The sequence below is a fragment of the Sander vitreus genome, chromosome 5, assembly GCF_031162955.1.
Source record: "Sander vitreus isolate 19-12246 chromosome 5, sanVit1, whole genome shotgun sequence".
Lineage (NCBI taxonomy): Eukaryota > Metazoa > Chordata > Actinopteri > Perciformes > Percidae > Sander > Sander vitreus.
Genome location: NC_135859.1, coordinates 27,519,548 through 27,547,514, shown reverse-complemented (window position 1 = coordinate 27,547,514; position 27,967 = coordinate 27,519,548). Strand labels below are relative to the sequence as shown.

The following is a 27,967-nucleotide window of genomic DNA, read 5'->3' as shown; positions in this document are numbered from 1 at the left end:
TTGCAGCAAACAAGCCATTTACTTCCCCTCCTCTTCCTGCCTCTGTAAGTGCTGGTCGTCATGGCTCAGAGTGTCTGCACTCAGAGCACAGCGATGCCTCTCAGTGCCATGGAAACGTGTCAACTTATTAAGCCATCCAAACTTTACACAAGGGCCCTGAATGTTGACTGGCTATCAGGAAGTGAAGTGGCCTTTCTAATTAGCCCAAACAGTTTGACCCTCCTATTGAGCAAGATAGGTTGCATGAGCACTGCGCATACTACATGCAGGTCAAATGCAGTGCAGTGATTTCACTCACAGCGCAGCTATTTTAACACCACATTAAGTCTGAAAACAAACAAGCAAAAATATATTTTCCTCAGTATCTATATCATCATTACTCTGCGTGGAAGTCATGGTTCTTGGGAAGAAGTTGGCCAAGGAGACGCTGCTGCCTTCTGTGCTGGAAGATGGTGACGCAGAGACAGAAAGTGAGAAGCTGCAGCTGGGAGAGGTAGGAAGCTGACCATCCGGCCAAGTGTGCAAATGCTTGAGTAAGGGACGTGTGAACAACCAGGTAGGCACGTAGACACTTGTAGGACCGTTCAGGCAGATTTTTATGAAGGTTGTGAATAAAACATAGAGGGACTTGGTGAGAATTCAAAGCATGTTATTGATCAGCAAGAGAATATTAAGCTTTAGAAATGGTGGTCTTAAGTTAACCATAACACCATCTCTAGACACGTCTGAGTACTTTAAATTGCCAAGGTGCAGGGAAATGCAGGCTCATAAATACGGGCTGAAGACCTGCTACTTTCTTTTTATAGATTGCTCTTTTGATCTGTGTACGTGCTTGAATTTATTTAACAGAGGGGACTCGTGTCACCCTGAAAGTCTGTCTCAATTGCTCTTTAATGTAGTCATAGTTAGTAATAGTTTAATAATTAATAGATTACATAGTTTAATGTAATCACAGGGCTGCACGCTATATTGTAAATGTAAGAAATATCTTATGAAAGCAGCACATTTTCAAATAAAAAACCTTTTGGATGTCCACACAAACAGTGCCTTAGAACGTGCAGTACCACTCACATGCCGAATAATGGTATTTCTGAGTAGTCAATTTAGTCCTGAAAATAACAAAATATGCAACACATCCTTATATGGCATGACTGAGAAATGGGGTGACTGTGCCATACCCCTAGACATAAAGGGAGTAAAAGACTGCTAAAACAGCCTCTGGGGATGTGGGATAAAGACATAGAAGGAAAGGTAAGTAGTACAAAGACTGGGAGGACAGAGGGATACATCCACATTGATGGACTCAGTTGTCCAAAGTGTAGGTATCAGTGTTATTCTTCTGGCAGCAAATTCATCAAATCTCCTCACCCAGGCTGCCAACAACAGCCAGCTTTGAGGAGTCACGATGTCTTACTTTCTCATTCTCCACCCAGCAGAGATTGAGCGAGACCGAGGTCGACATGCGTGGGCCAAAGGACCAATGCTTGTGTCCTGAAGGGAACGTGCTAGACAGAGGTGAAAGCGAGGGTGAAGAGAAAGAGGAGAAGGAGGAGAATGAAGAGGAGGAGCTGGGAGGAGTAGAGTGTGTGATCTCTGATGAGGACTATGACACAGATTTGGAGCTCAGAGGTAAAGAGGGGCGATAAATAGGGTGGGAAAGTTATTACATTTTATGAAAAAGGGTGTGATGTTCCCTCTTATTAAAAAAAAAAAGGTGTGGAAATAGCTTGGTGATAAATGAACCATTTTCATCCTGTTATTTTCTGTCTGAAATAATCTTTCATACCAGGCTCCAGCAGTACAAAGTATTATGACAGTGAGTCTTAGCTTGATCTCGATCAGAACAGGCATTGATAAGGCAAAACCTTCCAGTCACCCCATCTGTTAATGTCTTCCCTTCTCCCTTTCCATCGTCTTAATCTCTAAATGATTTCAGGAGAGAAAAGCAAGACAAAACAGTAACTCCTACATGCGCCTGCCCACACATGTGAAGCTCTGTTCTACATCTTAATGATTTCATCTCAGTCTTTGTCAGGCTTCCTTTTCAACATAAGTGAAAACCATCTGGTATGAATGAGCTCCCCTGACAGGGCCAAATCAGTCACAAGAGAGTTTTCAATATCGCATTCAAAAGATCCTCCTCCGAGGGAAAGTGCCACATCTCTCCTTTTACAAAGAGGTATTGATAGTGAACAATTCAAACAGCCAGTGTCTTTATTCCTGTTGCAGATAAGAAGGAGGCATATGACCCGACTGGGCAGACTTGCTACATGGAGGCGTGTGAAGCGTTACAGGTGGTACCTGCCTCTTACTTCCTGCGGCACATGCAAAATAGCCAGCTGTCCATGATGCATCGTGGTCTGGGGCCTCAGGTACTTTAATCATAAATTGGGGATTGTATGAAAATTATTAGATGGTATGAATTGGGGGACGTTTATGTATTTTTGTTCTTTTGGCTGAAGGGAGGGTAGTCTGACTTTTGGTGAAGAGCAGGGGCTGGTCTTTTATGTACTGTATTTATCTATTATCAGGCCAGATTTATATTTATTATTATTATTTTATTCTATTCTATTTATCTAAGTCCATCTGCAGGCACTGATCTGCCATCTGTGGCCAGTTCACTCCTTCAGTGAAACAACCCACTTCTAATGTGTTCATTGGTGGCTATAGTGAAAGTTATTATTCCGTTAACATATTAAGTTGGGTGCACCATCTTACATTTATTTAAGCTTTGCCTCTTTTAGTTATTAAAAGCAAACATTTACAAATTGTACACATTTCTTCAAAGCAGCAATATTGTTGATGTTTTATACAACATTGTCTCAAATGACTATGTGAAAACAATGTGAAAATAGTTGCTTGTACGTAGATTTATAGTGAGTGTCAGCTCATTGTTTAGCTGTCCGCCAACTTTACCGTTTTGGTTCCCTCTCATTGCTCTTATAGCATCACTTGCAGTTGCAGCAAGTTGCTGTTTTTCCTTAAACTCACTGTACCCCTGCTCAGCACCAAACAGCACAGAGACAAAGTTAGCAACTACCTGGGGAAGAGCCAGATATTTTCGTATAGGAATTATAGAGCCCAAAAACAAAGCTAAAAGAGAGTGAATATTGGAATTACTTTTGCGAGGTGGCCAGAAGCACGACTCCAAATGAATGATAAGGTTGCTCTGTAACTTCCACATGTGTAAACAAGCAACTGTTTGCTAACAAGTTCACCATACCACTAAATTGATTGTATGTCAATATTGTGCTCAACTTGTTTCTGCTGCCCCCAAATGGCTTTCAGTTTCACCTGGGGGAAGGTATTCATATTGAACATGCTGATTTGAAAAAGATATTCAAATATTTTAACTTTTTTTGTCTCTCTAATGCTATTTCAGATTAGCCCAAACCTTGATCAGTGGATGATTCATTAATTCAAAGTCAGATTCCCCTCCAGGGGAACTGCACTGATCATGACAAAGTCGTGTCAAAATAGATCATGCATGTGCATATATTTGCAGTACACTTTTACTCTAGTCCATTATAAAGATTTTACCAGTACACATTCAAGTGGAGAGTCCTTCACGCCTTTGAAGAGAGGGAAAGCTGCTGGCATTGATTTATACTCAGAGAGAGCTCATTATGCAGATCTAAATTTTAATTGATCTCTGGGGAAACGTTCTTATTTTTGATCTTAAATGACAGCTAATGCTTTTCACCTTGTGACCCATTATCTGGTCCTTGGTCTTGAGAATTAGACACAATGTCAATATTGAGTCTACATGTTTAAGCTCTCAAATAACCCCAAATATACACAGACATATACAGATGCTTCCGACAGGTTTAGATTAAACAGGAAATTCTTGTTGTATTTAACTAATGGATCTTATAAAGTACATATGTACAAAATACGCACACACTTAAACCCTATATAGCCTAATTCTAGTCCACAAGTCAATCAGATGTCTTTTTAACAGTAAATGAATGTAAAAGTGCTCTGTGGTTGTACATCTCTGACTGAGCGAAGAGTACATCCTCTGCAAATGTGAAAGTGCATTGCTTGGAGCTCTTAGCAACACAATTTGACATTTTAACAGGCTTCCACTGGTCCATAACGCTGTAAATGAAAGTTGTAAAAGTAAATCCATTTCTTAACAAGCCATTTCCCGAGGTTTCAGCTTCAATAACATCATTCAGACATATTAAATTGGATTTTAAATCAGTCTTCACCTGTCAATCACAGAGATTAGAAGTAAAGCAACCAAGTGCAGATAAATGGTCTTCTAACATTTTAGAGAAAGATACTCTACATGCATTTAAACACACTATCCTCTGATGGGGCTGTTTATGCTTTTTTTTTTTTCAGATCAAGTTAACATAGGGCTTCGTGCAGCCAACTTTCTCATTAGCCGTGCTAGAAACTATAATTTTCATGATATGCGAGCTTCATTTCTGACCCACGCCTCCACACAGCTCCCTTCTGCTTCATTTGTCTCACACAGGTTTAATATTCTCCTCTCGCTCTCTTTCGCTTTCTGCCCACCTGCATCAGTACATCTACACTTTTAACTGGAATACAGAGAAGAAAATATACTGCAGTGAACAAACAGAAGAATTTCACTTTGACGCGGGGGGGTTGGTTATGTGTTTGCAGGGCACCAAAGCACTGGCAGTTCCCCTGGTAACCAACACTTCAATACTGAGGCTGAACCTGCGAGATAATTGGATGGAAGGAATGGGTGGAGCTGCTATAGCCAAGATGTTAAAGGAAAATTGTTACATTACAGGTGGTTTTACTGGGCACTCAAAAATGCAGACATTTTCTCTTCCCTTTCCCTCACTCTGTCTCACCTTTTTCTAGTAAAAGTGCCATCCACACTCCCACTCGTACGCCACTCTAACCCCAATTGTATGCCACATATGGGGTCCATGTTTAATATTTGTCAGTATAATGAGCAGTTCAGGAACCTATGGAGGGATTTATGGAGAATGACTCCTGTGAGTTATGCATGGCTCTTTGGTGTGGCGTTACTATTCAACTTTCAGGGATAATCCAATTGTATGAATATACAGTATAACTGATGCTGCAGCAGACATTAGCCAACACAGAATTTATTTATTTCAAATGAATTTATATACAAAACACATCCAACTCTAAAATGTGAGATATGAGTTAATTGTATTGCCATTAAAACAAACATTGCCAGTAGCTTACAACACTGAACACAACTAAAAAATATAATATAAAAAGACAATGTTTTAAGCTAACTGCTCATGTCAGCATGCTACAATGCTCACACTGACAATGCTAACATGCTGATGTTTAGCAGGTATACTGTTTACCTTGTTCACCATCTAAGTTTAATGTGTTAGCATTCTAACAATATGATAATTAGCACTAAACGCAAAGTACAGCTGAGGTTGAGTCGTCATTAGTTTTGCAGGTAAACCACAGTGTTGGACAAATTAAAGTTTTGAACCACTCAGATTTAAAATGTAGACTATATCTCCTCTCGTAGGGCAATAACTCAAAAAATGGGAGATAGCATTTGAGAATGCTGACTAAAAATATTCACAACCTTTTGATGAAGCCAAACTTTAAACGAAAGAAAGCAAAGGAATGAGTGACCAATAATTTTGGATGCAGTCTTAACTACTTTGTAAAACACTCTTCAGTAGTAGTCAGGCCAAAACTCAAAAAGACAATTAGCAAACTTGAAGCAACTGATGTGCAGTATACAACTATGAAACGTCTTTTTGAACTGTGCAAAACTCTACTGCACTTCTTCTCTTTGGACCTTTTTTGTGATGGGAAACACATCAGCTTCTCTTGCCACACGCTGTCCTTTACATAACCTGTGTATTTGTGTGTCAATCCCAGAGGTGGACCTATCTGACAACAATCTTGGGGATTATGGGGCCAGGGCCATCGCTGGAATGCTTAAGGAGAACAGCACCCTGGCGAGCCTCAATCTGTCAGGAAACAATTTCACAGACCGGTCGGCTGAACACCTCGGCCCAGCACTGATAACCAACTCCAAGCTACAGCACCTCGACCTCAGCCACAACGCTCTGGGAGAGCGTGCAGGTAGCACAGCAATTAGTTATATATAGTAAAGGTCACATATTTTCTGTGAGGCCTTAGCCTTTCAAAGAATTAAACAGTACCTGTGGCTCCCGCTTTTATTAGGTTGATATTAAAGATTTACACAGGGGATACATATTTTTACATACTTTACATTAGCAGCACCAGATAAGGACCCAGAAATGATCTGTTGCATCAATAGTTAGCAAAGTACAGTAGGTTTGAGGATTGAGATCAAAATGATTTCTGGTTGCTTTTTACATTTCAGTTTAATTTGTGCCATTTCATAAAAAAACACTATATGGCCAAAAGTATGTCGACAACGGAACAAAGCATGTGAACACTGAAACATTACACTCATATGTGAATGTTGAGCATCTCAGGCCTGGCTCACAGTTAGCGTTTAAGTTCATCCCAAAGGTGTTAAATGGGATTGACGTCAGGGCTCAAAGTTTAAACTTCAGATTTCTTTTTCTTCTTCAAATTTGTAAGCACACTGTTAAAATATCATTGTACGTTGCAGCATAAAGATTTCCGCCTAATAATGTCCCTTAATAAAGCACAAACATATGTGGACAGATAATAATAATAATAATAATAATAATAATAATAATAAAGACATTCACATAACCTACTTTTGGCCATATAAATTAGACTGTGAGTAAAGTAATTTCCATTGACTCTTACCTTTTATTTCAGAATTCTGCAAATAATTGACTCAGACCTTAAATATTTCACTTGGCCAAAATTCATAAAACTTACATCTATTTAGGATGTTGAAAGAAACAGAACAGACAAAGGAAATAGTACATTTCAGATTATCCCCATCTTTTAATTGACATGACTTTTTGATCGAAATTGATTGAATGATTTCAAAAAAAGCCAAACTATTTTACTTATATGCTCTTTTGTTCACACACGAATGACCAATTTAAAACCAGAAGTAGTTGTTAAAAGCAGCTGTGCAAGTAAATACAAAGCTCTTTCTTTTGTCTTATCAAATGATAAGTGAATATATATATATATATTAAAGCCCCATTAATTAACCAATTACGATAATGACTGCAGAATAATTTAATATGTGCGATCACTGGTATCTATTATTATTAGATTTTTGGAAAACCATCTTCATAAAATGAGTAAGAGTTTGCAGTAATGGTGTAGCCTTATCTCTAAGCAGTCACAGGACAGCAGGCAGCAGCAGACTGCGGCATTCAAAGGTCAAGAACATTTTTGCCTTCATTAAAACCTCTTTTAATTATCATGTGGAAGTGCTTTGTGACAGGCACCTAGTGGAAGAATGGCAGACCAGGGTGCAATGAGCATATAATGTAGGTAATTGAAAATAAATCTGTCTGTAGGAAAGGGGACAGACCACCATGTCTCATTGCCGTGTGTGCCGCTATGATTCATCCCCATATTCAATTTTATTTTCTCCACTGCTGAAATATCAAAGGACATTTTTATGCTTTTTGAGTGCACTCTTCCATATAGTAGATAGAACGTGTACCAATCAAACACTCTAACATTCATGCTATGGTTTTATTGCTTTATTTGAGCAAGCACAGTAAGGGCATCTTTTCTTTGATTATGAACCACTGAGTCCTGTGCACATTCTTATCCTCATGATGATGATGATGGAGATCTTTCTTTTTAAAGTTTTAGTGCATAACTTTTTGATATTAATGAACGTCTGTTACATTCAAGCTATTGCCAAATAGAGTTGCTACAAAGCTAAATAAGACTATCAGTTCTACACAACTCTCTGTATCTCTCAGTATGGCTATGTTCAGAAGATTATGTCATCCAATGATGGATCCAGAGTCCATCATGTTTTTTTAATCCTCCGTGTCCTCCTTGGCTACTAGTAACTGAGTGGAGGAGGGGTGGGGGTTGTGCGCGATCAAGGAAGGCTTTTATCATATGGATGCGCCGACAGTAGTTGTTGTCATTACTTAGAATTCCTCATGGGGGCGACAGAAACTATGCACTATAGCTTTAAGATCTCTGCCCCCACGGTCCTCATTCACTTGTGCTTTTAGGCTATCATGAAACACACAGTCTCGCCATCTCAGTGGAATCTACTGGAGATGAGATAGGTTGCTCCGAGTGTGGAAGTGGGTGTTTGGTTTGAATAAGTACTTTTGATTTTGCTTTCTTACCACTAACATATCTGTCATCTGAGATTTTTCACCCTGCACCAGTCTGGATGTAAATCATTTTCCAAAACCGGATTTCCACTATTTGGGAAATTGTCACAAATGCTTACAAACTGACTGATAACAATGATTTATATTCGTTTTGAACAAGTCATTGTAATTGGCTGAGGATATTAGACATTTTCTTGGTTTAACAATGAAATAATGGAACTTTATATTTGGTCGTACTGCCATTATTTGTTGTTATTTCTTCCTATTCTAAGGGCAAAACCTGGGTGACTCTCTGTCAGAGAACACAGGGTTGAGATCGCTAAGTCTGGCCTGGAACTGCATTCGAGGGAGAGGAGCTGTGATGTTGGCCAATGGCCTTGGGGTAATCCATCTGGAAATTTGAAGTTTGAACACTATATTAGTTTTTTAACTCATGGAAGAGAAAAGAGGATCTACAGGTAATAAAGAGAAAGGTAATACCAGGACAGTTCTTTTAGCTCATATTATATGAAGCCATCAAATAAAGAATCATCAAGTCAAATTAGGACATTGCTTATGTCAGCTCTGTTAGCACTTCTTAAAACTTATTTTTTTATTTTAAGAATGTGTGCATATATCATGTATCAGTCATAGTGCATGGCCAAAAGCATGTGGACACCAGAACATTACATTCAATTCAATTCAATTTTATTTATAGTGTTGAATCATAACAGGAGTTATCTCAGGACACTTTACAGATAGAGTAGTTCTAGACTCATATCTAAAATTTACAAAGACCCCACAATTTTCCCCATCAATTGTGGTTGTTAAATATCTCATAAGGCATCATGTCTTACAAAGAACAGCCTTTACTCTTCTGGGAATGCTTTCTACAAGCTCTTGGAACCTGGCTGCAGGAATTTTCTCCCATTCATTGAGGTTGGACACTGATGTTGGGTTGTAAGGCCTGGCTCACAGTCTAATTCATCCTAAATGTTGGATGGGGTTGAGCTCAGGGCTCTCTTCAGGCCAGTCAAATCCTTTAACACCAAACTCAGAAAATAATTTCTTTATGGACCTGCCTTTGTTTAAAAAGACCATCAAACAGTGTCTTACCCAAACTGTTGCCACAAAGTTGAAATGCAGTTTACAGTGTCAGGTTTAGCCTACAGCTCGAACTTTACAGTCATTTTTGAAAAAAATGGGAAGCAGGTTTTTTATTATAGTCTAGCCTTTCGTTTTTTTGTTTGACAATTATGAGCAGATTTTGTTTGCTCCACTTCTGTACAGGTATTTTTCCTAACAAAACCTGTAACCACACTAGATTATGCAGGTACAAGCCCCTTGCCTTTGGAAGTAGTCTAATGCTCTGTAGTTAGCTAGTTAGCTGGGTATGCTAGCGGTTGCAGCTTAGAGTGCAAACACACAGTCTAATCCACTCCTTACATGTTTTGCTCTTGTGTTTTATGTTTTGTAAGGCTTAAAGGAAAGGCACTATCCTCCAAACTCTATAGGTGCAAAGTATTGCTCTTACAGCAAATGGTTAAGGGGCTATGGTGAACATTCTGGACAAGCCATGGAGGATTTCCAGAATGAGGATTAGAAAGTTAGTAAAGTGCACTGTAAAAAACAAGGTCATTATATATTCTGGTCATACTGTTTTGAATGTGTAAACAAAACTCAGTTAGTAAAAATAAATTCTGTTATGCTGGTTGATACTGTGTATCATAACCTGGCTAACTTGCTTATCCTGTTTTGTGAAACAAACGCCTGGCCAGGTATTCATTAAGTATCTCACAGCAGAGACTATGTAGAAGCAGCTCTTCCTTCCCTATCTTAATGGCCAAGATGGTCAAGAGAACCCTGATCAGTAAGATGCACTGACAGGTTTGAGTGATTTACAGTAGATCCTTAGAGGCCGATTACATCAGGATCTATACTGCTTCTCTCACACTTTAAATCAAGGTCTTCTTTTGGTTTCAGTTAATCATGTTATAGACTTGTTCACTTGTTCAAGTTTTACCTGTTAATGCATTTATTTACCAATGACACCTTCTTTTATGTTGTTTAGGGAAACATTTTCCTCAGAACAGTGGATCTGTCTTTTAATGGCTTTGGTAAAGAAGGAGCCATTGCTTTAGGACAGGCTCTGAAAGAGAACACCGTTTTGGAGGAGTTGAATGTCAGGTATGAGCTTTTGTTATCTTGGTATCTGGTAATCAAATTATTTTACTGTAGCTGAGTTAAAAAGGGCAGAAGTTGCAAGTTAAGTTCAGATCATTCTTTCATAAATCACAAATGAGAGCAAATAACATGTTTTACCTTTTTTGGTACTAACTGTGAGGCAAAAACACAAAATATTCTTTATGAGACTCTTGATGAGGTCAACTTGTTCTACCAGATTTGTAGTTTTACTAATACATCTTAAACAGAGGTTACTTTTTTTTAAGAGAGTCTGCAACCATTAACCAAGTTCAAGTAATTCAGTTTCTTGAACTTTGTTGCCTTTCTATAAACTTCTCAAGCAAAACAAAGCTTGCCTCACATCTTCCAGACATTTGTGCTACATGGATGAATAATGGCATTTAAAAAAATAACACTTTATGATTGCTTCCCTCACTCACTTTTTATTTGTTCTCTCCATGTGTTTCTCACCACAGTAACAACAGAATACCCCCTGAAGGAGCTATCCACCTAGCCATGGGCATCAAAGTAAACAAGACAATCAAATCCCTGAATGTAAGCTGTTGGAAGATTGGTTCTAGCTTCAAAGATAATGGGGGGAACAGCTACATTTAGGTAGGTAGTTTAGTAGATTTGAAAATGTGATCAGTTAGTTCAAGTTTAAAATATATATCCAATTTAGATCTGCATTAATAGCAGCTAATTACTGAAATTGTCCCTTTTTCCCCCTTCTTTTTCTTCTGCATTTAGTACTATTTCTACCTGTTTGGTTTATTTGATATGAACAACAGGCCTACACATTAAATTACACTAATGTATGATTGTGGATTGTGCCAGAATTCAGCCCCGAATGGCTAGCTTTCATTTTTAGCCACAGGTCAGTTAAAGAAATAGTTCGACATTATGGGAAAATATAAGTATTTCTTTCTAAAACACTTACTTGACATGGCGGTAGAAAAGAAGATCAATACCATTCTCAGCATGTACACTAAATATGAAGCTACCGCTAGCAGCCAGTTAGCTTAGCTTAGCATAAAGACTAAATAAAAGGGAAGCAGCTAATCTGGCTCTGTTTAACAGTTACAAAATCCACCTAACAGCACCTCTAAAGTTCACAAATTAACACGCCATATATCGTTTGTTTAATCCATCCAAAAATTGAACTATAAAACTGAGACTATTTTTTTTAGCTCTGATCAGTTGCCAGGCAACCAGCGAAGACTACAGGAAGTTACTAGTCCCAGAAAAGAAATAGCCCAGCGTATTATTCCTTTGAAAATGGTGATGTGTAATCTTTATACCAAAGATTACATGCTGAACATATAAAACATTCGAAAGAATCGGTCATAATCCATGTTCACTTCCAAACTCTGTTCTCCCATTGGAATCAATACTCTCAGGACCTGCTGCTAGTCTCCTAGAGGGGCGTGGCAGTGGCGAAACCCACATGACATAAATACAGGAAATTACTCTGAGATGGGGCGTCTCAGTTCTAAACGTCTCTGTTTATAAAGGAGATACAACGTGGTTGTGAGCTTCAGATGTCCTGTTTTGTTACCAGTGTACAGAGCCAGGCTAACTGTTTCACTGTTTCCTGTCTTTGTGATAAACTAAGCACTGCTGGCTGTATATATAAACTCTCCACCAGAAAGCCAATACGTGTTTTACACAAAAGGCTGAACTATTCCTTTAAAATGGCTAAAGGAGGATTATTTTGGGCTTGACATTTATTTTGAACACAATAATAACCTGAACAACTTCTTATCTGCAGTAAAACCACAGTAAAGACCCCCATCTGTGGCACTATTGCCAAATTCTTACATTTCTAATGTTTGTCTTTGGCCAGATGGGTAGGAACCCCATCCAAAATGCTGGGTGCTATGGGATTCTCAAGTCTGTACAGGAAAACCCAGATTCAGCCATGGAGGCATTAGTCTTTACGGTAACTTACACATATTTCACATCAATGAGACTTTCTGCGAATCTTTCTCTTTTTTTAAACGTATTTACCATTATCGCTCTCTTCTAGGACATCACCGTGAACCAGGATTTTGAAGATTTGTACACGGCAGTGAAAGAAATGTTCCCTGCGCTTACAGTAAATCGCGGGGGCAGAGTTGGCGCATTCAAAAAAGCAAAAGCTTGAAAAGTGCTACTGTAATTGCTGTACTTTATGCCAGGAAAGATGGAAGAAGTCTTGTCAAAGCCCTATGGACGTTTTCGACAGATGAACCAAAGGATGGATGCGTGCAAGGATATCATTTGAGATGAGAGCCACAAGAGCATATTCCTCTGAATGAAATTTAGCTATATCAAATGAAACTTGTAAAAATACCCAATCAATTCAAAATAAAGATTATTCAGAGATAGTTTGTTAATTTCCCAAAAGAAACAGTATAGGCTACACCACGTGTGTGTGTGCTTGAACTATAGTGTTGAGGTACAGGTGTTGAGTATGATTCTTTTTAGGTATGATCTGATTTGATGTTATATAATTTCAGTGGGTAGATTGATGGAGAGGATCAAAGAGCACTGCATTATGTATGAAAATAAGTGAAAGTGGGTTGCACAAAAAGGATTTAAGTACTACATGACTGGTCTAACAAAGAAACCAGCTTTGAAAGAATGATCCACTGTTAGACCTGTTTACTGCAGCAGGACAACTCAAACAGTGTTAGATACAGTACAGTAAGCTGTCATTTGGAGACATGTATCCTTCACACACACACACACACACACACACACACACACACACACACACACACACACACACACACTTATCTGCGTTTGTACATAAAATCTTACATTGCATGACTTAGGTCTATTTGTACTATTTAAGTGCATGGATGGAAAATAGCTGAACATTTACTGTTGAGTGCAATGTTGAGAAACTTAATGTACTTGAGTTTTATATTTTGTGCAACTATATGGCTAAATGGGAGGATGTTTGGTGTGAAATGGTGTAGATTACTTTTTGCTCCACTGCCTTTATCTGATGGTTGTAGTTCCTTTGTAGAGAAAGATTTTAAGACACTTGAATTTCAAAAACAATAGCAGCAAAACTATAGTTACCACAATTCAGATAATAAAGTAAATTACTTCCTAAAGGTGGCATCCCTCATAAGGCTAATTTTATTTAATATAATGTATATTTCGTTGTGTAGGCTAGATAGGCTACTTCACTTTTAGGGAAAATGACTAACTTTATGCAGAATGCAGGTATTTTAGTTAATGGTTGGTTATTATTATTGTTGTTTGGTTCCTGTCATAAACGAGACATTATATATTTGTAAAAATATACAACACAGATATCCAAAGTAGCCTGTGGGATATGCAAATGTATACAATAAATTAGGCTAAATAAAATACGGTTATGCATACAGTTGAAGCATTACACTGCTGTCAAAGAGGTTCTATGCTGCTTTTGTTTTTTTTAGTAAAGTGTCTAATTATGTCTTTCAGCAAAAATTTTCACAATGCTCAATATTATTGAAAGCCACACTCAACTAATCAGGTCTGATCGATTGTGCGCATTGATCAGTGCGTACTGCGTCACAGAGTCACGCATGTTTCTAAATCTCCGTGGGGTTTTAGGTCAAACCATCACAGATAGGGAGGGGGGTAAACATTAACCAGATCTGTGTGTTTACGTGCCTAAACAAGTTTTTACCGCACAAAGCAACATGGCCACGAGTAGGCATACTTCTGTGTGGTGTAAAGGACAGATGTTGTACAGGTATTCTGTGAATCTGCACCAAGCGACCAGGTAACGTTAAAGACGTTTTTTTTTTTTTTTTTTTTTTAAATGTATGTAGCTAAACATTTATTAAAACGCCTGTGTTACGTTATGTATAATTACCTCAAAGCTTATTTGAGTAACAAGTATATTTTAAGATATAATATGCCTAAACTTGCGTAAAATTGAACTCTCAAACTTAAATGTAATTAAACTGACTTTTCTGTTTGCTATAGGCCTACGTTAACGTTAGCTAACGTAACAAACCAAACGTTCAGCCAGCGTTTTGTTAACTCCATACCGGTAGATTATATTTGTCTTCACTCAACACATTTTATTGGCTAAATGATAAAGCGAGTCAGTGTGTGCGTGTATTTACATTATGCTCAAGTAATACCTTAAGACATTAGGGCCATTCTTATCAAAACAACCAGGCAGTTTTCCAAACCAGCTTTAATCATGTGCTGGAACACTGCACTTTGTCCTGTGAAGCTACACAACTTATCTGTGCCTCCACACTGTATGCATTTCATCTGTGGCTGGCTATATTCAATAACAAATTTCTGCCATGAATACTACTTTTTATTTTTGAGAGGGAGCCATGGGAAATTCTAATTATAGTTCCCAATTAAAGCCATTAGCCCTTAAGGTTGTTAAAAGAGAAGGCTCACTGACCTTGAAACTTTGTGGATTTTAGAATAATAAATAAAGGCTTAGATAGTGTTTGTGAATTAACAGGCAGCATTTAAAGTGCCACATATGAGTAAACGTATGCACAGTATACAGTAGCTCCCTAATCCATAACTTGGTAGATACCAACTAGGCCTACTCTCTTGGGGCTGTTCTTGGTTTAACATTCCACACCCTTCCTGTTAATCCTGTTAATGTTGACATTGAAGCAGCTTTAAAATGGTTTAACAAGTTTTTTAAAAGCTATGGAAGTCATTATAATGTCCTTGGATTGTTGTCCAGCTGGATATGGGAGCTATGTGCTCTGTATATACAGCTATATGTAACTTATTTAAATCGCAATAATATTTTTGGCATGTTTTTGTGATTATGAACCATAAATAATTCAGTTCTACCTTAATGTAGTAGTATTACTGGTTGGATTAGTCAGTTTACTTTCTTTGGGACAGTTCCTTAAAGTATAGCCTGAAGACCAACATATTCAAGTCTAAGTTCTCTGCTCTCTGACTTTAAGAGACAGTTATTCATGTTCAAATACTGATTGGAGCCTCTTAAATTGTAACAATACAGTAGCTTTTAAAAGGAATGATTTTATCCACTCGGAGTGGGTGAAAAGATTTTTTGTGCTGACGACACAAGCTATGGCATTCAGCCCACTCACTCATACAGTATGCATGTTTTTTCATATCAAAGCATATTAGCATGACTATCTTTTAGCCCATATGTCACGCATATCTCCATGTTCCTTTTTAAGTTTTTCTATTTAACATCGACAACGTCTCTGTTTTATGTTGTTGCTTTGAGCCTTTGTGGAACTTTCTTTCATCTTGTTTCTGTGTAGGAGGTTTTCAGAGAGTAGCGACAAAGGCTGGTTCCGTTCCTTATTTGTGCACAAAGTCGATGCCAGGAAAGATGCCCACTCCAACCTGCTGTCAAAGAAAGAGACCAGCAACCTGTATAAAATTCAATGTAGGCATAAGATATTTTACTTACTTTCAATGGACGGTTTATCTTCTTTATTCATGGGGTTGCAGAGGGCCAAACACAAGTGAATGTGATGCAGTTACATCATATTATAATGAAATGGATTCTGTTTTGAGTCTCAGCAGTCTATCATCCATTTGTCTCTGCAGAAAATGGCTAAATAAATAATGTTAATTACATTCAATCCATACTGGCCTCAGTGACCTCAGAGAAAACTGAGAGTAACATGAGAGACAAGCACAGGACTGCACTGTAACAAGTTATTTGTCATCATACATGTGCAACATACAGGCAGCAGCAAGTTATTTTATGATAATGTGATGTATCAAGTTTGTAAAGTTTTTGAAGGCAAAATCACAACAATGTGTCTGGTTTTCTTTTGAGTCTGCGGTGATAACTGTGTCTGTCTCCTGTAGAGAAATCTATAATTCTCCGCTGGCTTTGATCTTTTTTGTGGCGTACGTCACACCATGTCGGGATTTCAATTTGAAAACTCTATCAGCCATAGCCTATAACCTATTGAAAAAGAATCAGATTTGTATATAGAAGGCTTTGCTGAATTGGAGTGTGAAATTACTTTGTTGAAGAATTTGATTGTTGCTTGTATTTTAAAAAAAACAACTAAAAACAAACATTTCTGATAAGTCTGGCTTTCTTTTTTCAGTTCACAATGTCAAACCAGAGTGCCTGGAGGCATACAACAGTCTAGAGTGAGTGTGTTCAAAGCTTCAAAACATTTCATGTACAAAGTATTAACTCCGCCAATCACATTAGGTTTTCAGTAAGTTTCTTGTTTTAATGGGTTTATGTCAACACAACATTTAAAGCTGTGGTAGACAATTTATTTTTGACGTCGTTGGACAAAGAAATCCATAATCTTTCAGCATATTTTAATTAAAGTGGTCTGAGAAAAACTTCTACATCTCCTCTTGGCTCCGTTTTCTGGCTTTAGAAAACTTAGCCCATGACAGGAAACTTTGGCCAATCACATATCATTCCAGAGAGAGAGAGCATTTCTATTGGCTGTTCCTGGCATATGCCAGTGTGACAAAGAGGGGCAACAGGAGAGCTGCAGGAAGAGGTTTTATTCTCCCTCAAATACTGGCGTTTTTTTGCTTTCTACCACTGCAGTTTTAAAAAGAAACTTTATAGAATGTTTTATAGAGTGTTTATAGAATATATATCCATACAATCTACTAGACAAATTAGATAAATTAATGATTTGAATCAAGGAGCAGCTAATTAGATTATTTTCATGATACAATTTCAGAGTTTCCCATATTCACAAGATGGACTTTATTCCATAGTATTCATGCAGAATCATAAGATTAATATAGTGTAAAATTGAGCTAATGTCTTTGGGTGTAACCGCAAGTTGGATAATTGTGGACTTTATGCTCTCTGAGTGCCCTCTAGTTGGTCATTTTGGTGAAGTGACAATCGGTGTGTGAAGAATTAGTATTACTGTATTTTCTTTTATGCTGCCCTTAGGGCTGAGGTGCAAAACAGGCTCCATCAGGACCAGGATTACCCATGTGAGGTGGTCGGAAGCTGGAATACCTGGTACGGAGAACAGGACCAAGCTGGTAAGCAGCAACTGCCACCATGAACAGAAAACATGATTGAAAGATGAGAAAAAGTGTAGAGCTGCAAAGATCGAAAATCGATTAGTTGTCAATTATTAAATGAATCGCCAACTATTTTGATAATCGATTTCTCGGTTTGAATAATTTTTTTTATGAAAAAAAGGAGTAAAAATTCTCTGATGCCAGCTTCTTAAATGTGAATCTTTTCTAGTTTCTTCACTCCTCTGTGACAGTAAACTGAATATCTTTGAATTGTGGACAAAACAAGACGTTTGAGGACATCGTCTTGGGCTTAGGAAAACACTGATTGACTTTTTTTCCCCATTTTCTGACATTTTATAGACCAAACAACTAATCAATTAATCAAGAAAAGAATGGACAGATTAATCGACAATGAAAATAATTGTTAGTTGCAGCCCTAGAAAAGCGTCACCTCTGGTTGATTACAGTTACTGTTTACGCCAAGGACTGGATTCATTTTTCTTATGAACAACACCACTTAAAGGACTATTCCGGCGCAAAATGAACCTAGGGGTTAATAACGTGTACCGAGTCAAACGTTCTCTGGGACATGTTTTCATGCTAATCAAATGTGTCTCTAGCTTTAAACAAGCTACCGCAAACGGGTGGTTAGCTGCTAACGCTACCTTTCGGGGTAGATGGTAAATCGCTATTTTATAGTCAAAAAAATGTAATGTCCCCAACACTGCTTTAAACTCCCATATGTAATACAAAGGCAACGTTTCGACCTTGCTGGGTCTTCTTCAGGCAAATGGTGGACACATTTGATATAGGGATATATGTAGGCCTTACAATCAGCTGACCCATCATGTGAATTCAATTAGTTTGATTAGGTCTAAAAGGCCTAATAGCCCCACTCATGACTCAATTAAGAGAACACTTTCATACAGGTTTTCAACAAACTTATACATCTCAAAAGGGGGCTTTTAAAATTCAATATCCCCAAAAGAGTACATAACATTGCTATCCACAGAAAAGAAAAAAAGAGAAAAGAAAAAGGAAAACAATCAGTGGAAGAAACAGTTACATATATCCAAGCCTACCCCAAACATTTAAAGAACATTAATCCACACAATAATAAAACCTGCTGCAATATAGTAAATACAGAAACAGACAATTTCTTACAAAAATAGTTTTTTTATAAGAATGGTTTTATATTAAATTCTTCATTAAGACCATGGGGAAACATTGTATTTAAATAATGAATCCAAAAAGTGTCCCGTTGGAGAAGCCTTTTATCATGATCTCCCCCACTAGGTGGTTTGTTGACCGGCTCCACCCCGATATATCTGAGGGTGCTGACATTATGCCCGGCTAGTTTGAAATGAGCGGTGAAAGGACTGCTCTTGTTGTTTTGCCCACATATGCTAAGTCACATGGGCAGCGAATTAGATAAATAACATACCTGGTGCTACATGTAATGACACCGCAAATGGATGTTGTCTTGCCAGTGTGGATGATTAAAGCTTTTGCATTAATGCGTGTACGAGCACTGGGCGCAACTGCCACATTTATAGTTACCGTCTGGCATACTAAGAAAGTACTTAGTGGGTTGCGTACGTGTATCATTTTTAACTAGGCGGTCTCTTATGTTAGGGGCACGCTTAAAAACAAGCTTGGGTTTTTCTGAAAAAACTCCGTTAGTTTAGGGTCCGAATCAATAATGTTTGCTAATGTTTGTAGACAGATTTTCTGAATTCTGACACAAGTGGCGAATATTTTATGCAACATAAAGGGGACTTATTTGGATCTTTTAGTGTGCTTTTTTGATCGAAGACACTCCTCTTGTGTTGTCTGATCAAAACATTTTTTGGCCGAATCAACCAGTCTTGTTTATAACTTTTATTGAGGAATCTTTTTGTCAAGTCTGCAGCCTGCGTTGAGTAAGATGTATTGTCGCTGCATATTCTACGCACACGGTGAAACTGACAGACTTTTGACCAACGGCCTGGGATGAAAACTATCCCCATGCAATATAGTATTGCGATCTGTGGGCTTGCGAAAAAGATCACTTTTTATGGTTGTGCCATCTTTGTATACCTGAATATCCAGGAAACTGATGCGGTTTATCGTATTCCAAAGTAAATTTCAAATGTTCATTACAAGAGTTAAGATACTCATGGAAGCCCATTAATTCATCTACTGTGCAGTCAATAATCAGAAAAATATCATTGATAAACCGCTTGTAGAATAAGATCTTAGGGTGGAATGGATTTCTCTGATGCAGCGCAAATTGGTTTTCAAAGAGACCCATATATAAGCAGGCATAGTTAGGAGCCATTTTACTTCCCATGGCAGTGCTTTTCTTTTGTATATAGAACTCATCTTGAAAACGAAAGAAGTTATTGAACTATCAGAACAATATTAGCCAAGTCTAATATGCATTCAGTGCTGGGTTTTGGCTCAGCCTGATTTGAAAAGAGAAAATACTGGAGTGCTTCATGGCCACCGTCATGTGGAATATTTGTGTCTGAACATCAAAAGTAGCCAACAGCAAGTTGTCAGAGGTAACATCAAAGGTTTTCAGTAAATTGATAGAATCAATAGAGTCACGTATATAAGAAGAAAGGGTGATCACTTCTGATTTAATAAAATAGTCAACATAAGCAGATATATTTTCCACTAGGCTACCAATCCAACAGCAGTCGAACGATGAACGCCATGCAACCAGTAACGTAGCTCAAACACAGCGTTCGTGATTCGACTGCTCATGACTGTTTTCCAAGATGGTGCCCGCATGTAAACATGAACGCTACTGTCTTTATAATCTATCTTTTAAATAAACTGTCTGTACACTTATAAAGTTCTCAATGCTTCGGTTTACCTGTAGGGACCCTCATTATGCTACCGTTGAAGTGTGGTGCTATTTTGAGCCTTGTTAGTGGTATAGAAATAGCGATTTACCATCTTCCCCGAAAGGTAGCGTTAGCAGCTAACCACCCGTTTGCGGTAGCTAGTTTAAAGCTAGAGACACATTCAATTAGCATGAAAACAGATCCCAGAGAAGGTTTGACTCGCTCAATGGTGTTTTTTGCCCCCAGCTGCTCCTTCCAGGCAGCGCTGCGACCGCTGCCTTCAAGGCACCTAACCCTAACCATAACCATAACCAGTGCCTAATCCTAGTGCCTTCCAGGCAGCGCTGCCGTTGGGGGCAAAAAACACTGATAAATGTTTGACTCGGTACACACATGTTATTAACCCCTAGGTTCATTTTGCGCTGGAATTGTCCCTTTAATATAGTGGCAGTAATTTGGTTGTAAATAGTTTGGCAGAACATCACAGAAAAATGCACAGACACTACCAGATGACTCAATGCCAACACCTCTCCTTCTACATATGATTATTTACAGTGTATACATTAGGAACATTTAGTGACAGCAAAAAGTGATCACATGGTGATGGATACTGTTTCTCCTGGTTGTGTGGGTGCCATAAGTCTTTACACAGTACTACAGTGACATCTGCTGCTCTGTTTCTTGCAGTGCATCTATGGCGATACAGAGGAGGCTACCCAGCGCTGACTGAGTGCCTGAAAAAGCTGAACAATAACAAGGTTGACTGTGAACTTTTTCTTAATCATTTCCTTTGTTTATACAGATTAGGAAATTTGTGTACCTTACACTGATTTGAGTTTTCTTCGCAGAATCTTCGTTTACGCAGTAGAAAATTACTGTATAGTATATATTTGTATATTCTTCTTTTCTCTCCATTTAATACATTTTTTTCTCTCTTCAGGAGTATTTAGAGTTTCGGAAAGAGAGGGCGAAAATGTTGGTTTCAAGGCGAAATCAGCTCCTCCTGGAGTTCAGTTTCTGGAATGAACCCTTGCCCAGACCAGGACCCAGCATCTATGAAATGCGCACGTATAACCTCAAGGTATCCATATATTACACATTAAAATTGCATGCCCTATATTTGAAAATGAGTCCATAGAATGTATTTGAGTTCTAAGAGACTTTACACAGTCAGATAATTCTCTGTTGTGTAACATATACTTTCATTAAAATAAAATCCGAATATGATGCCTTTCTACATATTAGGACTACAAGTGTTTACACATTAAAGACTTTCTGACAATTTCTTTTTATACAGTGGGGCAAAAAAGTAGTCAGCCACCAACTGTGCAAGTTCTCCCACTTAAAAAGATGAGAGAGGCCTGTAATTTTCATCATAGGTACACTTCAACTATGAGAGACAAAATCCAGAAAATCACATTGTAGGATTTTTAATGAATTTATTTGCAAATTATGGTGGAAAATAAGTATTTGGTCAATAACAAAAGTTCATCTCAATACTTTGTTATATACCCTTTGTTGGCAATGACAGAGGTCAAACGTTTTCTGGAAGTCTTCACACACTGTTGCTGGTATTTTGGCCCATTCCTCCATGCAGATCTGCTCTAGAGCAGTGATGTTTTGGGGCTGTCGCTGGGCAACACGGACTTTCAGCTCCCTCCAAAGATTTTCTATGGGGTTGAGATCTGGAGACTGGCTAGGCCGCACCAGGACCTTGAAATGCTTCTTACGAAGCCACTCCTTCATTGCCCGGGCGGTGTGTTTGGGATCATTGTCATGCTGAAAGACCAAGCCACGTTTCATTTTCAATGCCCTTGCTGATGGAAGGAGGTTTTCACTCAAAATCTCACGAAACATGGCCCCATTCATTCTTTCCTTTACACGGATCAGTCGTCCTGGTCCCTTTGCAGAAAAACAGCCCCAAAGCATGATGTTTCCACCCCCATGCTTCACAGTAGGTATGGTGTTCTTTGGATGCAACTCAACATTCTTTCCCCTCCAAACACGACGAGTTGAGTTTTTACCAAAAAGTTCTATTTTGGTTTCATCTGACCATATGACGTTCTCCCAATCCTCTTCCGGATCATTCAAATGCTCTCTAGCAAACTCCAGACGGGTCTGGACATGTACTGGCTTAAGCAGGGGGACACGTCTGGCACTGCAGGATTTAAGTCCCTGGCAGCGTAGTGTGTTACTGATGGTAGCCTTTGTTACTTTGGTCCCAGCTCTCTGCAGGTCATTCACTAGGTCCCCCCGTGTGGTTCTGGGATTTTTGCTCACCGTTCTTGTGATCATTTTGACCCCACGGGGTGAGATCTTGCGTGGAGCCCCAGATCGAGGGAGATTATTAGTGGTCTTCCATTTTCTTATAATTGCTCCCAGAGTTGATTTCTTCACACCACTAAATACTTTTTTGCCCCACTGTATATCACATTTGTATGAGTGGCAATTATCAAATTGATAATGAAAATGTGTAACATAATCTTTCTGAGTTGCAGGATTTATTTTGTAATACAGCCACGTCATAGTTATTAAGCCCATGATTAATATTAATATAATCAATTACTAGTAGGGGTGGAATGGTACACAGAAGTCACGGTTCAGTTAATACCTCAGTTCAGACATCACGGTTCGGTACAATGGAGGGAAAAGGAAAACAAAAATGCACAAGGCAATTTTTTTTATTGTGCATGTCTCAGGCTGTACCACCTAGTGTCATACAGTCTCTCTCCTGAGCTAGCTGCAACAGCCTGAAGTATGTAAAGTAAGATGTAAACAGTAAACGGTTAAGTACCCCACATCATCTCCAGACTCCATCTGTAATTTGTAAACAAAATAAGACCATAAAACTGAAAATACAGCATCTCTTATTTATGAAAGTGCAAATTACATAGAAGGGGGGGCTACAGATTAGGTGTCCCTAAAGAAACGCGTATCTAACCGTAGTTCCGCATTACATTAATTTATTTGCACGCAAGTTTTATTTATTTTTACACCGTGTATTCTCCATGTAAATTCATGTACCGAACCGAGACGCCCGTACCGTTTCGGTTCAATACGAATACATGTACCGTTCCACCCCTACCAAATTGTTGCAAAACACAATAATGCTTTTGGGAACAGAAATATGTATTATTACACTTCCTTTGACTTTTTACCATGGCTAAGTTGACACATGGATCAGTAGAATGTCTTGTAGGTTGATTGAGTTGTATAATTTAGATTGCAGCTGTATGAAATACCAAATTTTTTTTATCACACTGCAGGCTCCCCATCAACTGAATGCAGGAGCCATATTGTATACATTCAGAAGCCAGTATTATTAACATTGTCATGAAGAGGTAGTAGGACCCACTTTTGCCTTTAAAGCAGGCTGAATTCCTGGAGTTTATAATATAAGAATATAAGCTGTAACGCGCCACATGGATCTTCGTCCATGCCAGTGTGATAGTATCACTGTTTCACACAGGTTTGGTTAGATGGTTATACACATCACTGCTTTTTCACATCATCAGCTGTCCTATATAATAATGTCCTTTTAAAAAAAAAAAAAATTGCGTATTTGCATACTTTTGGGCTCCCTGTTGTCTCAAAGGAAGTAATGCAATTGTCCTCTTAGCTCTCTTGATCAACAAGGCATATTTCAGCTCTTAGTTATTCACAGTTGACACATTGTATTTCGGAGCGAGTGGTCCATAAATGGAGAGGCATACCTGATAAAGTGGTTTAAAACATAGCTATGATAAAATCTGTGTGCAACCAACGCTGAAGTTCTTCCTGCATGTGGGCTCATGTGGCACATCGAGTTGGTTGGTCTGTGTAAAATAAACAAGCTAAGCCATGTTTCCATTTTAACCTGTGTTAATACTTTACCTCCTCACATGTGTTTCAGCCAGGAACTATGATTGAATGGGGAAACCACTGGTAAGGCTCAACAAGTGTGATTTGCTAAAAGGATATAGATGATGTCAGTGAGCCTGATCTTTTTTTCATTGTAAGCATCAAGTAGTACAGATGTGATCATTTTACCACTAAAAATAACATGTCTTCCAACAGGGCGAGGGCAATCCAATACAGACAGGAAAACAACGAAGCAGTGGGCGGGTTCTTCTCACAGATCGGTGACCTATATGTTGTTCATCATTTGTGGGGTGAGTATGTAACATTTGTTCATCACCTCAGCACACCTTTTGGGTGTTTGGGGAGTAGGCATGCTTTACCTACTCCCCAAACACCCAAATGCAAAATTTTGCCTGAAATAAATGTCTTAAAGTGCTCATATTATGCTCATTTTCAAGTTCATAAATGTATTTAGAGGTTGTACCAGAATAGGTTTATGTGGTTTAATTTTCAGAAAACACCATATTTTTGTTGTACTGCACATTGCTGCAGCTCCTCTTTTCACCCTGTGTGTTGAGCTCTCTGTTTTAGCTACAGAGTGAGGCATCTCACTTCTGTACCATCTTTGTTCAGAGTCACACATGCGCAGTATGTACTGCTAGCTAGTCAGTTGAGTATGAGGGAGTGCCATGCTAGCAGCTAGGCCAGCATTATAACGTGTGTTACGAAGTGACGCACGTTCTTCACAGAAGTAAAGGCTGGACTACAATAGAGCTGTTTGGAGCAGTTTGTGAACAGTGTTTTCCGTTGGAGATGGTAAGTCCCTTTGGGGTGGACTTTGGGCTTTTTCACTTTGTAAACCTATAACGTGCACAAAAAATATATAACATAATAAAGGAAAGGGGAAAAGCCAAAAAGCATAATATGAGCACTTTTTGGTGCTGAGTGATATGAGAGTGGCATACATTTATTCGCACTTAATGTATGGTTTGGTACTTGTGTTTACAGCTTATGGAAGCCTTCAGTCCCGGGAGGAGACAAGGAACTCTGCCTGGCTGAAGGAAGGATGGGATGCAAATGTTCATTATACAGGTAGGAGAGATGCAAACCAACCACACATATATACTCCCAAGAAAATAAATCTTCCATTTAGCCAAAGGTGATGTGTGCCTCATAAGATAATTACAAGCCAGTGTTTGTAGCGTAATAGTAAGCTTTGCACGCAGGATCTAGAACAAATCAATGACCTGAAGTTGTGGTTTTACTTCATTGTGTGATAGGATTCAATTTTCAGATAGGATGGCAGATAAAAGCTCTGAAAACATGTGAAAGTAACAAGCTTCAAATTCAAACAAGATGGGAAAGAGATATTTGTACTAAACAAAAACACAAGAGGAAGGAAATAAACAGTTTAGGTAGACAACTAGTTTGCTAAATATAAAGTTTACCGGACCATCACTCCCTTTAGAGTGTGATGAGCAACAGATGGAAGTATAGGAAGAGATCGGTTCAGATCCTCCTCAGGGACTGTGGAGATGAGAGCCCACCAGTGGATGCTGAGGAAATGGACTAGATGAAATATATAAATACAGAAAATGGTGTTGTATTGATAGCATAGTCATTTTCACAGTATTTTCTTCTGCCTCTGCTCTGTAAGACACATTTATAGCTAGCTAGATGTTTTACCAACATAAAAGTATTAGGCCTATGTGGGATTGTAAAACATGGTGAAAACAGTGAATCTGATGCGATGATGGTATTATAATGAACACATTGATTAATTTAACTTTGCTTTACAATACATGTGCTGACCTGTAACAAACTGTGAAATAATGTAAATATCCAGATTCACTTTGAATCATATCAGAATGGTGTAAAGTTGCAACTAACTTGCAGTTAATTCCATGGTCTTTAAACTCTTTAACATGTTTCTATCTGTCTGTCCTCAGTGCCGTTGATCAGAAGCATGGAGTCTAGAATAATGATTCCCACCACGAGTTCACCTTTACAATAAGATGACTGAAACTCATTCACCTACAGCCAGAGAGACATGTAGATTTTTTTTGTAGATCTGCTGGATGATCTTTATTATGTAAACAAAAGCATTTTCTGATTCCATATTTGCACAGCAGCCAGCCAGTCATGAAAAGTAATGATGCAGTGTTTGTGTGCTTATATTTTGAGAATCCTGAAATTATGCTGACATTTCCAGAAGTTTAGGTCAAATAGGTGGAAAAAGAATGACAAACTGGCACAATGAAATGCCAAATTATATGCATTACATTACTTGCATGTATGTTGTAGGCTACTATAAAGTGAAAATGACATGATTCTTTAGAGCTAGGTGTGGTATGCTTACTGCTTTTTGTTTTTATCATGAATAATGGTAATGGGCAATGTATTAGTTTTTCACAATAATGAAAGAATATTCTCCACCCAGCTTTTTATTACTGCACTTTTATGACTGGATATGAATCACACTGTATGACATGAGCTTCACAGCTGTGACTGTGAAACGCATGTTTTATAAAATAAAACCTGTCAGACCTCACTTTTTTTTAAATTTATTTATTTATTTATTTTTTTTTACAAAAATAAGTATAATAGAATAAAAAAGCCACATAATTACACAACGCATGCAAATTAAGAAGAAAAGTATTTCCCAACGCACTTGCAGTTCTTACATTTTTTTTGTAGAACTCACGGTAGAACTGTTACTTTGTCCAGTTTATTTTTCCGAGGCGAATAGAACGGGCAGCTACGTGTGGGGTCTGACTAAGCTGTAGCCTATTTGTTGCTATCACCCGTCTCTATGTGAGGAAAGCTGTGAAAGGTGTAATTTTCGGAGGAATCCTAGCCAAATCAGTCTTATACATTGATGCCATTAACACAAAGTTTAAGAGCGCAATACTAATGCTTTTGTTTGAAGTTTCTGTGATGTCACGTTTCCAGTCTATAGTTAAGACTCAAAAATCAAAGACTCAGAAATCTTGCTCAAACACATCTGAGATATTACAGTCCAGGGGTTTATTAATGAATGTATCAATGAGGTGAATAATTGTCATATGAACATTTAAGGAGGTTACGTCCCCAACAAAAGATGCAAAAGAGGAGGTAAGAGTAAATTATGCCTAGGCCACATGTGTGCTAACTCAGATATAATTAGAAAAGTCCATCCAAAGGACAATAAATAGTTGAAAGCAATACAGAATGCCTGAGAGCCTTACTGCAATATATTCCATTATTTTTTTTTTAAAGATAATTTTTTTTGGGCTTTTCCGCCTTTAATGGATAGGACAGACATGCAGGAAATCGTCACAGGTTGGATTCAAACCCTGGACCTCTGCGTCATGGCATAAACCTCTGTTTATATGTGCCTGCTCTACCCACTGAGTCACTTCCATTATGTTTTTATATTTGGATTGTAATCTATGTTTCCCTTTACATAAAGATATTTCCAGCATACATTGATTCAGAAAAAGGTAGAAATAGGTGCATAAAAATTCACCAGAATGCAGGAAATGAAGTGTTTAATGCTCAGACCCCCCACATCATAAGTCACCACACAAATCTGGAAACAAAACCTTGGCCTTTGGGTTGCCAGGCCAGTTATGATTAGGCAAAAGGTTGGTGCCATCTAACTTACATCTACAAACTGGAAGCTAAAATGAACATTGAAACACTGGCTATTAACAAGCTGGGCAAACCAATCGCCGTTTTGCACTGCTTTGCACTGCTGTTTATTTAAATAGGTCTGGGCTAAGCCTCGAACCTCCTCAAATCCTAGAAACGCCCCTGCTAAGAATGTTTAAAGAGGAAACTGGAGCTCGGGAGTATTACTGCTCTAAAAGCAGAGAGATAATTAAAATAACACGCCGAGTTATTGGGACTTTAGCTTATTCACCGTAACCCCCAGAGTTAGATAAGTCCATA

At 38.3% G+C, this 27,967-nt stretch overlaps 2 protein-coding genes across 4 annotated transcripts; both read left to right on the top strand.

Annotated features, from left to right (window-relative positions):
* The first annotated feature begins 263 nt into the window (after positions 1–263).
* lrrc74b (leucine rich repeat containing 74B) lies at positions 264–13,733 on the top strand. Of its 3 annotated transcripts, none has more exons than XM_078251331.1 (10): positions 264–493; positions 1,437–1,629; positions 2,230–2,372; positions 4,639–4,771; positions 5,866–6,072; positions 8,492–8,601; positions 10,270–10,385; positions 10,859–10,937; positions 12,229–12,324; positions 12,412–13,733. In XM_078251331.1, the coding sequence occupies exons 1-10, from the start codon at positions 395–397 to the stop codon at positions 12,526–12,528; spliced, it is 1,293 nt and encodes a 430-aa protein (XP_078107457.1). In that variant the 5' UTR covers positions 264–394; the 3' UTR covers positions 12,529–13,733. The 3 variants fall into 3 exon arrangements, with proteins under 3 accessions (XP_078107457.1, XP_078107456.1, XP_078107458.1); XM_078251330.1 differs by having other exon boundaries at positions 1,434–1,629; XM_078251332.1 differs by lacking the exon at positions 12,412–13,733 and having other exon boundaries at positions 1,434–1,629; positions 10,859–10,997; positions 12,229–12,316.
* Positions 13,734–13,974: 241 nt separating this feature from the next.
* nipsnap1 (nipsnap homolog 1 (C. elegans)) lies at positions 13,975–26,585 on the top strand. The gene is made up of 10 exons (XM_078251333.1): positions 13,975–14,148; positions 15,650–15,777; positions 16,457–16,502; positions 17,284–17,378; positions 20,882–20,952; positions 21,135–21,275; positions 24,087–24,118; positions 24,251–24,345; positions 25,043–25,126; positions 25,984–26,585. The coding sequence occupies exons 1-10, from the start codon at positions 14,066–14,068 to the stop codon at positions 26,046–26,048; spliced, it is 840 nt and encodes a 279-aa protein (XP_078107459.1). The 5' UTR covers positions 13,975–14,065; the 3' UTR covers positions 26,049–26,585.
* The last annotated feature ends 1,382 nt before the right edge of the window (positions 26,586–27,967 follow it).